We start from the raw sequence: 14,627 nt of genomic DNA on the forward strand, positions 1-14,627 counted from the left end.
GACTTTTTTATGACTTCCCGGACGGTGAGGGACACTTTCTGCGCAACTGTCACGGAATCCTCCCAACTTCCCTGCAGCTCTTGGCACAATCGTCATGAGAGAGAAGAGCCATGACTCTTTACAACAGTGATAAATGTCTGCTGTCACGTACATGCACACTGATTTTAGGAGCAGTATAGTTGTGAGTAGTGAGAAAAAATTGCAAGGGTCTTAAAAAAATGTACATCAAAGATATAATAATTCTTCAGCCTTTTAATTAAACATAGTTAATATTTGCAGCATTTTACTGTTTTTAAGTTTAAAAAAAATGGAATTCCAGTAACCATATCTACATTGAATATACTGTAAAGTTCTGTGCATGATGCTGTTGTTTGCTGTAATCAATGGTATCGTCTCTCTAATGTAAACCACCATAAAAAACAAATCAATCAGTCCATTCTGAGTGTTAACGGAACTGATAAACAGTCAAAAGCTTTAAAAAGCTTTGATCATAATCATATATCATGCAAATTAATATACATAAACATAATACACATCTTTTCAGTCTTATATCATTTGCAGTAATTATGCTGAGATTGTTCCAGGACCTTGTTAAAAAAAAAAAGTTACCCAGTGACGCATTGTACGGTTATGGGTTTGTCGTCAAACTAAAACTCATCTCGTTACTGCCCCTCCTCGTGCCCTCTTGATCTGCACTGACTACACCACAGTCTAAAAACAGGCCATAAATAACAAGTCATGAACACAGCAGTAACAGAAATATTTTATATATTAAGACAAGGAATATTAATAAAAAGACTACGTGAAATAAAATGGGAGATAAGACGGATGTAAAAATATCTAGTCATCTGTAACCTTTAGGTTTTTTCATCCAGACAAATTGTTTAATAAAAAAACATTGACGTAAAGATTAATTTTATGAGATGAATTTTAAAAATCCAAGTATATGGATGTAAACAAACAGATCAAAGCAACTGTGTTAAATAACACATTTCAACATTGATAAACATTCTAAAATTGATAAACATTCGCTACAATATATGAAAAGGTTAATTTAAAATAATTATGTTCAACTGAAATACCGTAAGTGCTGGAACAAGTATTTGGCTCTGTTTCCTTTCGTAGAACTATTAAAATGCATCATTATGGTCATTATATTCATAATGTTATGTTAAATTCTGTACTCAATCAGAAGAAAGGCCCATGAGTGAAATATTTCATAAATATATCAGTAATTGGATTAATAATATTACCTGCAGCCAGGTTAATTTACTTGTGTGAAACAAAGCATTTTATATCGTTTTTTTATAAATGTTATGTTTTAATTTGCATATGTTTTGAATGTAAAATCTTTACCTGGTGTTACTACAGTTGATTAGTGGAGAAAAATTACAATTTAGCATTATACAGAGGTGCTTTGAAGTACATCGGAAGTGCAGAGATGAACGTTAAAGTCACTGAGTACTGTGAACAGTGGCTGTGACGTGTCATCCCACTGAACTATTGTATAGAGGTAATTATTTATGTAGCCATGGTAACAAAGAGACACAGTTTTGACAGAGTTATGTAAAGACCACTGACACCAGCGGAGGCGTAACTAATATTATGGACACATTTGGAGGTGAACTTGAAACCCACCGACACTGTGTGCTGAGAAGTGGGGAATAAATGTTTAAAAAGAAAAAAATCCAAACTCATTTACTTTGATGGTATTTTTATATCTTTATTGTTTTAGCAGAAGAAACATGTTTGCATTTATAAAAGTGACATCACATCCCTCCAAAACCTGCTGCAACATGCTCTGTCTCCACTGTACCTTAAAAATATACAGAAACACGTGAATGTAAATAAAAAAAAGACTTTGTGTGAGTTGCTGCGTGTTACAGCGTGTGACATCTCGAGTGCAGCAGTTATCAAATGTTTATTTCCAGCTATTGAAGAACTGCTTGAAGATGACTGTCTCTTTCCCCTGTGGCAGGATCTCCACCTACAGCACAGTGAACATAAAGTTTTACTGCTTATCAGATACACAAATTACTTACAGTAAATGTACTGCAGTTGATAATACAGTGCTGTAAATGATTATTTAAAACTAGCCGGTGAAGGTATGCAGAGATATAACACCTATAAGATATTGCATCAGATTTTAACAACACATAACAGTTATAAGTTTTACCTGTGTTTTCATCCTGGGGTACTTCATTTGTTCGATGAAGCTATCTGCCATCTGCAGGGCCACACGTTTTTCCTCTGCATTTGCTCCGTTACCTGACGGTCAGTCAATGATATCAATTACTGACAAGTCTGAGAGATGGAGCTTGTTGTTTACCACAGCAGGATAATAAACTGACATTTTCTATGCAGATCCACATAACACACATGCTGTGAAAAGTATTAAAAAATATTTCAGTTAATTTTGGCAGATCAGTGAATTAGTGATTTTAGTTCAACGTCCCTCATTTCAGAATCAAAACATTAGAGAATTTTTTAATTTAATTCCATTTAGCTATAGAGTTTTTAGATGAATGGTGACAACAATATACAGTGTATCTTGAAGTGAGCTAAATATTCAATTAGAACTAAAAGCCACAAAGTCTTTGACTGAAACGGAAACTTAAAGACTATCCTAATGTGAGGTTGAAAATTGAAAGGAAGTGATCTTAACCTAAAATGGAATAAATAGAACGCAAATTGGTTGCTAAGCAACGTTAGTTGAAAGGCACGATAAGCAGTTTCCGGGAAAAACAAACATAACTGCAGTATGGATGATCTGGCTGCAGCAGAGTGAAAAAGTACTGGGGATGCTTCATCGGTGTGGTTACCCATAGGGATGTCACTGGTATGTAAGCTGATTTTATGTTAAGAAACTCATTGCATAAACTTATGTTAAACCTGTAACATGGGTGTGGGATTAGAGAGCCTATAATGTTGGTGGCTATAATATAATGTTATATTGTATTTTTCTTTTCAACTTCTCTTTGTAAGGTTATTAACCTGTTTCGGCTGCTCTGAGACTGTCCTGTGCATTGATCCTGTTCAGTTTTAAGCCTGTTTTGTTACTGAAGCTTCAACAAACAAGGCAAAAGTAGAAGAAACCGAGGTATTCCTGCCTCTCCTGTGTTTGCCTTGTGCCTTTGTATAGTCTGGGCAGTTGCTGAGGTAGAGACCCCAGAAAACTTGACACTTTGTCAGATTTGAGTTATTTGATTTTGTAGCCTCCCATTTTACCATTGGAAATTCTGGTAACCATGAGTAGGCCTGCATTCTGAGAGCAAAGTATACTACTGTGATGATATGGTACTATGACGTCTTTTGTATACGATGGAGCTTGACTGTTTAAAGCTTTATATGCAAGAAGCAGGATTTTAAATTCTATTCTAGATTTCTTTCTAGATTCCTTGCAGTAGTACTGGAGGCCAGAGTTATTTATTTATGAGATATTTTACCCCAAATACTATGAATTCAGTTTTGTCTGAGTTCAGAAGTAGGCTTGTAGGCATGCTTATAGCTTGATTAACTGTTTTTTTTCAGATGTTTCAATAGATAGATATAACTGGGTATCATCAGCATAGCAAAGGAAATTTATGGTATGTCTTCTAATTATGTTGCCTAAAGGCAACAGAGCTGCACCAACTGAAGACATATATAAAGTAAAAAAGTATTGGTCCTAACACAGAGCCTTGCAGAACTCCATAGCTAACCTTTGTTTGCATGGAGGATTCATCATTAACATGAACAAATTGGAATCTATCAGATAGAATTGGATGTGGTTACTGGAAAGCTGTATATTTCCAGTTACCGACTTATTGTAGAAGCTCATGCAAAGCAGCAGTAATGTTGTGGGGCATTGCAGAGATGAGGGGGGCTCTGGATTGCATCAAATTATATTGAGTCAAAGACGACCACAGATTTTAACGGTTTTCCACATTAGTTTTGTGTGATTAATTAATTTAAATCACATGCTCAGTGCTGTCACAGATTTCTGCTTTTCATTTCTGATGAACATGTTCCCGAGTCAACAGTAGTTTGCCTGTTTGGGGTCAAGAATTATTTCCTCACCTTTCCAGACGAAGATCTTTCCATTGGTGCCATTGTCTAGAATGAAGCAGTCATCACGAACTAGCAGCTCCTGGGCAAATGGGCTCTTCTCCGAAACTTTAGTCATTGCCATAGAACCTGTCGCATCTGACACCTGTGGAGTGAATGCATGTAGGTTTGAGCTTCGGAAAACTGATAGTTTGATGCATTTGTGTAGCTTTCAAACCAGATGAAGTTACCTTGTAGAGCGAGGCACAGTTGGAGACGTCTGCTTTGCTGTCATCTTCTGGCGTGCTCTCTGCAAGCGCCGGCATGGGCCCAAGCACCTGCTCATCAACACAACAGACATCATGAAGACAAACAAAAGGTCAATCATATGAATTATAGGTAAAAACAAATTTGTTGCAGTGTCCTCTTAAACAAACAATTTGATTCAGGGTAAATTAAAGTAAGTACTCTTTGGAACTGTATTTACCTTGAGCATATCTTCAGGTTCTTCCCCCTCGTTGGCGTCCACAATACGGGCTTTACCGTGTCTGTCTATGTCGCGGATCAATGTGGCGATCTCACGCACTTTCTGCTTCTCGAAGATGTTGGCCTGTGATCCAATCCATGACACAATTGTCTGGAGAGCAGCAAGGTAGCATCAGATAAACAAGAAATTCACACTTTATTTTATGCAGCTTGCAGCTGTGAACATCAGAGCTCCATCACTTTTAGAATAAGCGTGTGATTTATGATTGACATCTTTTTAATGGTATAATTGTCCCCCTGTGGTTGGATTCACAGTGTGTGTCCTCACCTCCCCAAGGTCCAGGATGAAGCAGTCTCCCTTGTTGAAGCTTTTCCAGGACAGCTCGACCTCCTTGGCACGAATGTTGCGTTTTCCTTTGATCTGATACAACCTGTGCACCGTCCCTGAGTCCTTAGTCTTCCTGAAGCCCGACTCCACACCACCTTCCTGTGAGGAAAGCGGAACATTGCAGTGTCTCTAAAATCTTCATTTTACCTGTACGGAGAGGCATTCCTTATTTTTAGCTGTTGAGTTTCTGTAATTTATGAATAATGTACAAGGTTCAATTGATACACTTCTAATAAAAACAAAAATGTGTTGTTTATTGAATTTATTTTTGATATTTTTAACTTACCTCAAGTTTTATTTGATTTTAAATGTACATTATGGAAGGTACTTATGCAGCTGATATGAAGCGTGGGCTTTGTTTGACAATAGATTTACCATAAATGTCTCACCTTGTAGCTGATGCCTCTTGGGAAGAGGTTCATGAACTCCAGGGACTCGTAGCCCTGGATGTGCCTGTGCTGAATCGGTTCACCGCCCAGAAAGTTGTCCAGCTGAGTAGCAAGCATAGCGCAGGCCACCTGCTCGTCCCGAGATGACTTTTCCCCTGCAGAAAGGAAAGAGGTAAACATGAGACAACAGAAACAGTTTGCACATATCCCTCCAAAATGCACAATTCTGGATAATTTGGTTTGATGCAACAAAAATCCATGTGTGACACAGCTGCTAATGAATGAGTGTATAAACACATAGTTTCTCATCCTTTAATTATTGACGCTGACTTACAAATGTCATGTGCTTTTTAATGCCTCCATTGTCACATGTTTGGCATTTAAGAATAAAGTCACAATGATCTGTCTGATTTATTTTGACGTTGCAATTCTAAAGAATGGAGGGAGGCACCAGGAACAGAGACAAAAATAAAATGTAGGTGAAAGCATTAGTAAATGAAGCCAGAAGGGTGAAGATGCCAAAAAATGAGGGAACAAAGACACACTGATGAAGGTGATAGGTCACGGAGAAGCAAACAGCGGATGCATGAAGATGACACACAGTGACGAGGGCTCAGAGAGAGACACATGCTTAGGCTGATTGTCCGAGCTGTGACAATCAGCTTAGTGTTACCCAAGCACCGGATACATGCTGGAAACAAAGCCACATTTGAGTACTGTAACAATCCTCCTGCAATTTTAATGGGTCCTACTCAAAAACCCATCCCTGTTCCTGAAGGATTTGTTTCCCCCCCGCTCTCTCTCTCTCTCTCTCGTGTCATCCCTCCATCATTCTGCATCGAACCTCTCTCTCCTCACGCAACGATGCAGCAGGTCAGCGCCGTGTCTCATGTTTCATCTCCATTAGTTGGACCATTATTGGCTGAAAGCCCTGAGTGGACGAGGGTGAGGCATGGAGTAAGCAGTGGGCAAAGGTTACTCCACACACTTTTGTTAGATGGAGGGAAACGGAAACAGGAGAAGGATCCCTTTCTTCTCTCTGAGTAATATCAACACTACGTAGCTAAAGACAAGTCACTCCCTTTTAGCACTGATAGAGCACTGTCTGACTTACAGTACAGCGTCTTTAGAGATTAACAACTGATGCAGCAGAATCTCAGATATTACTTATAATTTATTTATCCAAATATTCCTTTTTTGCGCTCTGATGAGCAGAAGAGGTGTCACCCATTTCCTGCTCATATGAACAGCTGCTGAGTTGTTCTCCCGCCCACAGCTTTACAGATTTTCAACTTCTTTATTAGTTATGCGATCATCAAGAATGCTGTTACATTTCCCTTTGACTCGCTATTTTGAAATATCCCTCTAATTCTGAAAAACTGATGCTGTCTGGTTGCTTATACTACAATGGCTTGGGTGCGTTATCACCTGATGTGTGGCTTTTTGTTCTGCTGTAAATAATCATTAGCATTTAAATTATTTGTTGTGAGCAGTAAGCAATTTACTGAAATATTACATATTACATAAATATTTCAGTTTATTGTATGAGTTGTTTAAACAGTTGTATCACTCTCATCAACAGCTGGTACAATTTTTGTGGCAACTTTCTGCCATTTTTTGATCTAACTCAGGATGTTGCCCCCCCCCCATTCTTAATCTGGGCAACAACACTCTGAAAGGCTTAGTTCCTTTATGACCTGGGGAAACAGACAGCACCAAACCTGTTGGAATAACTGATGAATGTTGACATGGCAGAAACTCACATCATTACTTGTTACTCGATCTGTTATTGGTTTCTTGCTCCAAGGAAAAAGTGCTCAGCTTCCTTTGTCTCAGCTTGGTAATGTAATTAAATTACAGTTGTCTGACGTTGATGGATTTTATTTTGAAATGAGATGCTTTCACTGTAATCTGCCACATGCTCAGAAACACTGAAAGCCTGTCGGTTGAACAAAAAGCTCGGTGGAGACAAACAAATTTTTGGGTGGTTGCTCTTTCATACAGCGTCAGACTGGCTAAAGTGGAAACGGTGAGTTTCTTAACCATTATTCCATATAATATTCTCAGCGATTCCTTTCATTCATATCAATGAGCACCTTTTTCCTGACACATTTGTTAGATAAACGCTAAAAAGTAAATTATTAGCATGAAAAAATAGAAATGTATTTGTGGAAAGAAAAAAAAAGGCCCAGTGGACTGTTTGACCACCACTGTTTGGAAATATACATAAATATGAATGCAACACAGAACTACACTGTTAAAGAAGAAAACAAACAAACCCAAAGACAATAATGGTTTCATGAATCTGGAACACTCTGAATAATATATGTATTAGATGATCAATTTTAATCTTCGATAATCCAGATTTGTCTTCTCACCTAGCCACATGTGGAGGTCGGCTCCCAGCTCGCCGCGATTTTCAAGCACCAGATACGAGTCCCCGTTATAGAAGGCTCCCACCTCGGATGAAGGGAGCAGCACTGCCTTCATCTTCTCCACTCTCCACACTCGCAGGCCCGGCTGACGGATCTCTGGACCAAACTGACCCGGCGCTGGCTGGAAGTGAAGCATTCTGCAAGAGAAGAAGACACGACTTGACCACTTGTGAGATTATTACCAAATGTTGTTTCTATGGGACATGCTTGGGACCCTGCCAGTTTGGCATATTACACACACTGCTTCCTACAGACTGGGAACAGAAAGAGTAAATACATTAACTTGTTTCCATTTACTAACAGCTGCCAGGTTGTGGTTGAAGTAAGGGGAACTAAAAGCAGAAGTGTATCCAGCCAAGTCTGAACACATGTAAAGGAACTAAACTCATCACCATCAGATGACAGGTACCCTCAGTCTGGGACAATTTTTCCCAGGCAATTTTTAAGCACAAAGACGAGAATTTAGCTCAGACATTTCTAAACCACGAAGATGTGGTTGATGTGATGTTGAAGTGCTACTATATGTCAATTAGTCGACCCAAAATGAGGGGTTGTGCTGCTGCCTAAGACCCTAAGACTAAGCCTAAGAATAAAACTTTTTATGTAATATAACACCAAGCCCTCAACACTCATTTCACTGCACAAAACAAGGTATGGCTAAACACATGTTAGATCATGTCACAGGTGAGACTGAGCCAGGAACGAACTTGGTTGAGTCACTCTCATGTATACCACCCTCTCATGTTTTCACACAGGAAAAAGAAGACTGCAGGTCCACCACTTGTCAACCTCGTGTCACAAACTGAGGTTAGAACACAGATGTGTTGTCGGCACCTGCTTTTCTCTCGTGTTACACTGTGTCAACAAGTGTCAGTAGTTAGACAAATTCTTCCACTGATTTGATTTTCAGGTGTGAATCAAAGTGAGTAAACAAAACCATAGAAATAGAAAATGGAAAGAAGCCTTTGAGGAAATAATGTCTACAGACTTTGTTATCACCATTCAGAAAACCTACACTCTACACTCACTGATGTAAACGGTGTAAGAATATAAGCAATGCCTCCCTAAATTAAACCATACACTTCATAAACAGTTGAATCAACTCTGTAAAACTCTTTCAACAAAATCCGGACATCACAAAGGAGGATTTATTGCAGGAGCTTGATGTAGCTAATAAACAAAGTACAGGTCTGCAATTAATTATTGTTAAATGTTTCACTTGTAGGTTGTGTTTTACTTAAAGTACTGTTCGTTCATAATAGGGCTGAACATTGTTTCGGACCCAAAATTGCAATTAAAACTACAGTATGGCTGCAGTACAGAGATATTAGTTTTAACAACAACAACAACAACAACGACATAATGAGATTTGGTTAAAAGCTTCAAAATAACTAGAAAATTGGCCTGGAGATACCTTTTTAGACAAAGTATAGTTTTTAATTTAAATGTTCACTTTATTGAGTAAGAAGACAATTTCCACTGAAGACCATGATATTTTAAAGTCACAGAAGAAACTAAGAATGTCTCTGACCTATCTCAGTGTTGAAACAGCTTGTATTTAAAGTCCATGACTCAGATTTTTAGTGACTTACTGCAAGTCTTTTAACTTATTGAGTCATTTGCAAGTCTTTTGACTTACTGAGTCATTTGCATCCACTGTACAAAACCAGGAAACGTGGCTGAAAATGCTTGGAAATCTTAATGGTCTTTCTACTCTATTCTACTCTGCTGAGTTCAGATATTTGTTTAAAATGTCAAGAATGAACTTTTATCTAATAGTTCAACAGTCATGAGCACCAGACCATAGAAGAAAAACTACTCTACTACACACATTTGCAGCTTGTTTCTACAAATAATAAAAAAGTTTCTCAACCTCTGACATCTAACTAGGGCACAGCATAAAGAAATCTGCTGAGGTTTCCTCTCTTTTGATAAGAAAAGCTCTGCAGCTTTATGGGGGGTAGTGATATTGTGCGTTGCATGTTCACACCACCATAGAAGCATTACAGTGGAGTAAACAACATACGGGTAGAGAATTTACTACTTAAAAAAAAAAAGAGAGAGAAAAAAAACATTGCTGATTATATCAGCAGTATATGTTTCAAATCCGCCGCTGCAGTAGATTGGCGCCAGGCAGCAACCATAACTGAAGAAGGGGGAGTGGAAAAACAAACAGTTAATTATAGAGAAGTCAGAAGACCAACCTAAAAATCAAGATACTGCTGCCAACGCCTGTATAATTAGTTGGAAATTACTCATCCAGGCTTTTAATGAGACATTTCAGCCTTGTGGTCAGTCACACAGGATGTAAGCAGCAGCTTGTGTTTTTCAGGAACTCAGTCCCTCTCCTATTCAAATATGCACCCTCAGCTAATACTTTTACAACTCGGCATCCTTGTAACACACTGTGTATCACATTGTATAACCAGGAGATGTTTAGTAACCACAGCGTTAGGTAGAGCAATTATTTGGGTATATTTGGAAACTGAGATAGGGTCTGAGGGAGCACATGCAGAGCACTCGGGTTAAGGTAACAACGCTTGGACAGCCATTCCAAAAGTATGGAGGCAGAGAAAAGGCCCTAGTCCACTTAACTGTATGATGTCCTCTCGTACCTCCGGCATGCTGTCCAAGTCCAACTCCATTCTGAGTGTCCACTGCAGTGTGTGCGCAAACTGGTGTGTGTGAGGTAGTGTGGAATCAAGAGGTCTGGTGAGGAGGAGTGTTTGCACTCTTCTGCCCTCGTTAGCTTATACGAGGGAGGTAACTAGAGCCGGCGTGATGAAAGCCTACCTGCAGACTGTGGATAGGATGCCCCATGAGGTGTGTGGGGGGGAGTCGAGTCGGGTTCCTGGTTCCTGGCTAAAGCTAAACAACATGTAGATAATTACTGGGAAAACAAGCTGCTGGCTATGTTTCCACTCTTCCCTTCTCTGGCTGCAGCTTGCCCTGCTACCTTTACTCCATCCCTGTGTACCCTCCCTCCGTCCATCCAAAGGGCGAAAAAACACCACAAATTAAGAGCTATAAAACCCTCTATTTCTGTTCAATGCAGGGCATGGTGAGGAGTTCACATCATCATTCCTATCATCCCTTCATCCATCTATCAGCTCCAACATACAAATCAATAGGCCTTTTACATTTTTTAAGATGGATTTTTAATTGAAACATACAATCCACCATATTGCATACAGTCAATAATGGAGATATCTTGTATGCTTAGGCTGCTACTACCACCTTTAAAACACTGAAGGCCTTTGACCACAGAACCATTTTGTCCAGGGTTTCTCTTGCATAAGCAATTTCAAGCAGCCCTCATTAAGGAAGTAAAACCTTTGGCTGTTTTCTCAAGAGAAAATGTTACACCAATGTTGAAGTGCTTTCATAGCTTGGATGGGCACCGCTGAATCAACATTTACACAATATGGTTTTAAAAAGCCATAAAAATAAAAGATAAAATCTTAAGTAGATTAAAAACCAAATGTCAATAGCCAAATACCAGCTTTCTGTCACTAGTTATTTAAGCCACTAATTGTAGAGAGAACTGACACTATCACTACACATAATTGTAATATTAGTGAAGCATGACAAAATCTGTTCATGTAAAGAAGTCAAAACTACACACAGGCTGTACATCAACATTACAACTTCAGTTAAACGCATTTGCCTATCAACAAGTTTTATATTCAAACTCCGACACAGAAGTTTATCTTCCACAGTCTATGGAGACACTGGTTTTAAGTGGTAAATTGCCAAATTGTTAGCTGAGATGCAGAGATGAATACTGATATTTTCTGGGCTTTCACTTCAGGAGATGGTCCACTAGTTCCTGAGATTACCTTTGATTTCAGTTTACACTTTGAAGAAAGACAGTACTGAGCATGTACTATAAAGCCAAACAATAGATACAATTAAGAGCTTAAAAAAAGCTTAAAATTTGTTTTTCTCAACTACATCTTTAGTAACTCTTGTGCAATTGTGTTGCAACACATAATAGCTATTTTACCATATTCTAAACTGTTTTTTAAGTTTCAGGTAGATGCAAACCTTGGTCCTTGTGAGACACATCCTCGCTTGTTTTCCAACTATCCCTTCCCCAGTCAGTATAGATTACAAGGATTAGGTGTGTTCATTCAGTCAGAAGCTCTAAGCAGTAAGTTGGCCAGGGAAAGTCACAAAACAAGCAGGGCAGGGCTCTTAAAGAGCAGGGTTGCCTACCCTGCTATAGAAACTTTTACCCTTGGTTGGTTATAGATGGAGGACAGAGACTAAGACAGAGTGGACAGAGGAGAAAACACGGTCAAAGAACAATATGCAGACCAACAGAGCAGCAATCAGAGAAATCTGAGTAATCTGTCAATTTATTGTGTGCACACTGTGTGTATGGGATTGTATGGCTGAGTGCACCGTATGTATGTTAGTACAAATGACAAAGTAATGCGGAGAAAGTGAGGAAACCAGAGAAGAAAAGTCCATTTCTTTTCTATTCTTTGTAGTAAAATGTGTTTTAGTTTTACACCAAGCCTAATTTCCTGAATGAGATCACAAGCAGTCTGGTTGCTTCAATACCCCACCCAAGGTTTAAGGAAGTTCTGAAATAGCTGCAACGAAACGAAGGATGTGTAGGAAGTGAGAATGAGAGTGAGGAAGAAAAGGAAATACTGTAAAGCAGAGAATATGTTTGAATAAAAACATGAATGTCAGGCAGAACTGAGTCTCAGTTTAACACTAAAGATGCATCGTCCTGCTGTGAGATTCCTGAGCTGATTTCAGCAGGAAGAATGTGGTGAGCAAACATGGAAAACATTGTGAGGAGGTAAAGAATGGGAAACATTATAGGGTACAAAACAAAAAGGCAAGAAGAAAGAAATGAAGATAACAGGGCAGACATTTCTGTACAGCAAAAACCCACAAAAGACCCATTTAAGACTTACTTTGAAGAGTGAGTTGATGGTGGGAGCTGAGAGAGTGGAGAGAAATGCAGTCATGCACACAGAACCAGCTCCTTAAACACACAAATTCATAGTGTCTCTTTTGCGCACTAACTCACACCCCTCCATTCTTTCCTGCCTGTGCCTGTTTTAGCCCGCCCCACTGCCTCAAGCACAAAAGAAGCAAAAAGTGCGCAAACTTGATTAAATTAGTACATCAAGTGGAGGGAGAATTCAGATTTATCACTAACAAGCTGATGAAGATGATGCACAGGCTCATCATGAAACCAGGCTTTTGGCATGTTTTTATTAGACTCTGTCATCAAGAATATCAATACTTAATAGGATACCAAAAAAAAAAAAAAAAAAAAAAAAAAAAAAAAAAAAAACCAAACCAACAAAATTACGAAACTAGTTTTACAAATCTATTACTAAATTACACCCTCCCCCAATCTTAATAATAGCCTGAGGCTGCACTGTGCTTTTAAATAACATCAAGTTGAACATTAGTCCAAATGTCTTTTAATGTTTCCTTGGTAAGTCATACTAATTAAGCATGTGCAAAATATAAATTATCTATTTATCTGTCACCCTGTTATTCATGACAACGTCTCCAGACATATCACCATGCTAACTTACATAAACACAGTTATTAGTCATACAAGGATTCCCCTCAGTCGGACACACACACACACTTTATGTGTACAGGACCACAGTGCAGCCTTAGATTCTTATGTGACACAGCCCAGTGATTCATTATGTCCACAGGTAAATTATGCTGAAGCATCCACTTGGAAATGAGGAAAGCCCACTCTTATCTCCATAAGGGTGTGCACGAACAAAAGGTCTACTTTAACATTACATACATGAATTTATTATCTAAGGTGCAAATGTCACACATTCAATTCAGTTTACTTGCCTTTAACTTTTCTGTTTATGTAATACAGTTATTGTCATGGGCGGCATCAGAGGGAGGCCTGATGCCCAACCACAAAGATGTAAACATTTATGTAACATAATTGTAACGACAATTGCAGCAATATAAATTCAAATTTACACTTCCCTGAACTACTCTCATTGAATCTTTATTTAATATCTTCTTACATTTTGGTAAGTCAAAAATATCCCTTAATTTCAAAATGTTTTGTTTTCAAACATGCTATATACGTCAGGTTTTGTGTAAATGTGTATAAATATAAAATATTGCATGATGCAGCTGTAGAAAAAAAAACATTCAATGTAAATATTGTATGTATCAATGAAAAGGTGGAACAGGAACAATATACTGCATATGATAAAGCTACTTTTACAAAAACTGGTCATCCATTGTCTGTGGATGGGCCTCACCTATTGTGTTATGCTTTTTTTTGCAGAAACTAATACACCAATGTTGAACACAACACAATTCAACACAACGAAACAGCTCTTCGTGGAGATAAAAAACACTTGTACTCATGGTCTTTAGGCCAGATGTGTATCTGTGAAGAGGAAGTGGTGAACTGCACCCACACACCCTAACAGCCTGTGCACAGCTATGCTCAAGAATTGAGGTTAAATATATTATAGGCCCTTTACGTTTAAGTTACATACAGTTTGTCATGTACTTGTTGTGGGAAAAAAAGCATTCTCTCATTTTTCCCCTCATTGCCCTTCTATTACATAATTTGTAAAGTATTTTAAGAATTTTGTACTTAAAGTTGTTTCGTGGTTTGTTGTTATCCATTTAGCTAGCACAAACTGATTATGTCAGTGATATGATCAACATAGTAATATAAACTGTTTTGTATTTTAAATAGGATGTCCAAAACATTAGAACCACCTCTTAGTGAAATGCACTCCAGTATGACTCCACCACTACGACCTCAACAATTCAACTTAAAAACTATGAAACTTTACCTTTGTGAAAGTAGAATTTATGGCAAAGCTTCTGTGTTTGATTGGTCCACCGGTGCATTAGATTGCACAGCCGGAC

The 14,627-nt window shown here is 38.4% G+C and overlaps 1 protein-coding gene across 1 annotated transcript; it reads right to left on the reverse strand.

Moving 5' to 3' along the window:
* Positions 1–1,697: 1,697 nt before the first annotated feature.
* capgb (capping protein (actin filament), gelsolin-like b) lies at positions 1,698–12,815 on the reverse strand. The gene is made up of 9 exons (XM_067525091.1): positions 12,659–12,815; positions 7,668–7,861; positions 5,290–5,444; positions 4,841–4,999; positions 4,514–4,663; positions 4,278–4,364; positions 4,060–4,192; positions 2,177–2,268; positions 1,698–1,987 (listed from the first exon to the last, which is right to left on the reverse strand). The coding sequence occupies exons 2-9, from the start codon at positions 7,858–7,860 to the stop codon at positions 1,922–1,924; spliced, it is 1,035 nt and encodes a 344-aa protein (XP_067381192.1). The 5' UTR covers position 7,861; positions 12,659–12,815; the 3' UTR covers positions 1,698–1,921.
* Positions 12,816–14,627: the final 1,812 nt, after the last annotated feature.

The sequence above is a fragment of the Channa argus genome, chromosome 12, assembly GCF_033026475.1.
Source record: "Channa argus isolate prfri chromosome 12, Channa argus male v1.0, whole genome shotgun sequence".
Lineage (NCBI taxonomy): Eukaryota > Metazoa > Chordata > Actinopteri > Anabantiformes > Channidae > Channa > Channa argus.

Excerpts from the sequence above, each read along its gene's own strand:
- capgb (XM_067525091.1), bottom strand. The coding sequence starts at position 7,860 with ATGCTTCACTTCCAGCCAGCGCCGGGTCAGTTTGGTCCAGAGATCCGT. Across the intron at positions 5,445-7,667 it reads CGACCTCCACATGTGGCTAG|GGGAAAAGTCATCTCGGGAC; the intron begins GTGAGAAGACAA and ends TCCTTTCTGCAG. Across the intron at positions 2,269-4,059 it reads AAAGATCTTCGTCTGGAAAG|GTAACGGAGCAAATGCAGAG; the intron begins GTGAGGAAATAA and ends ACTGACCGTCAG.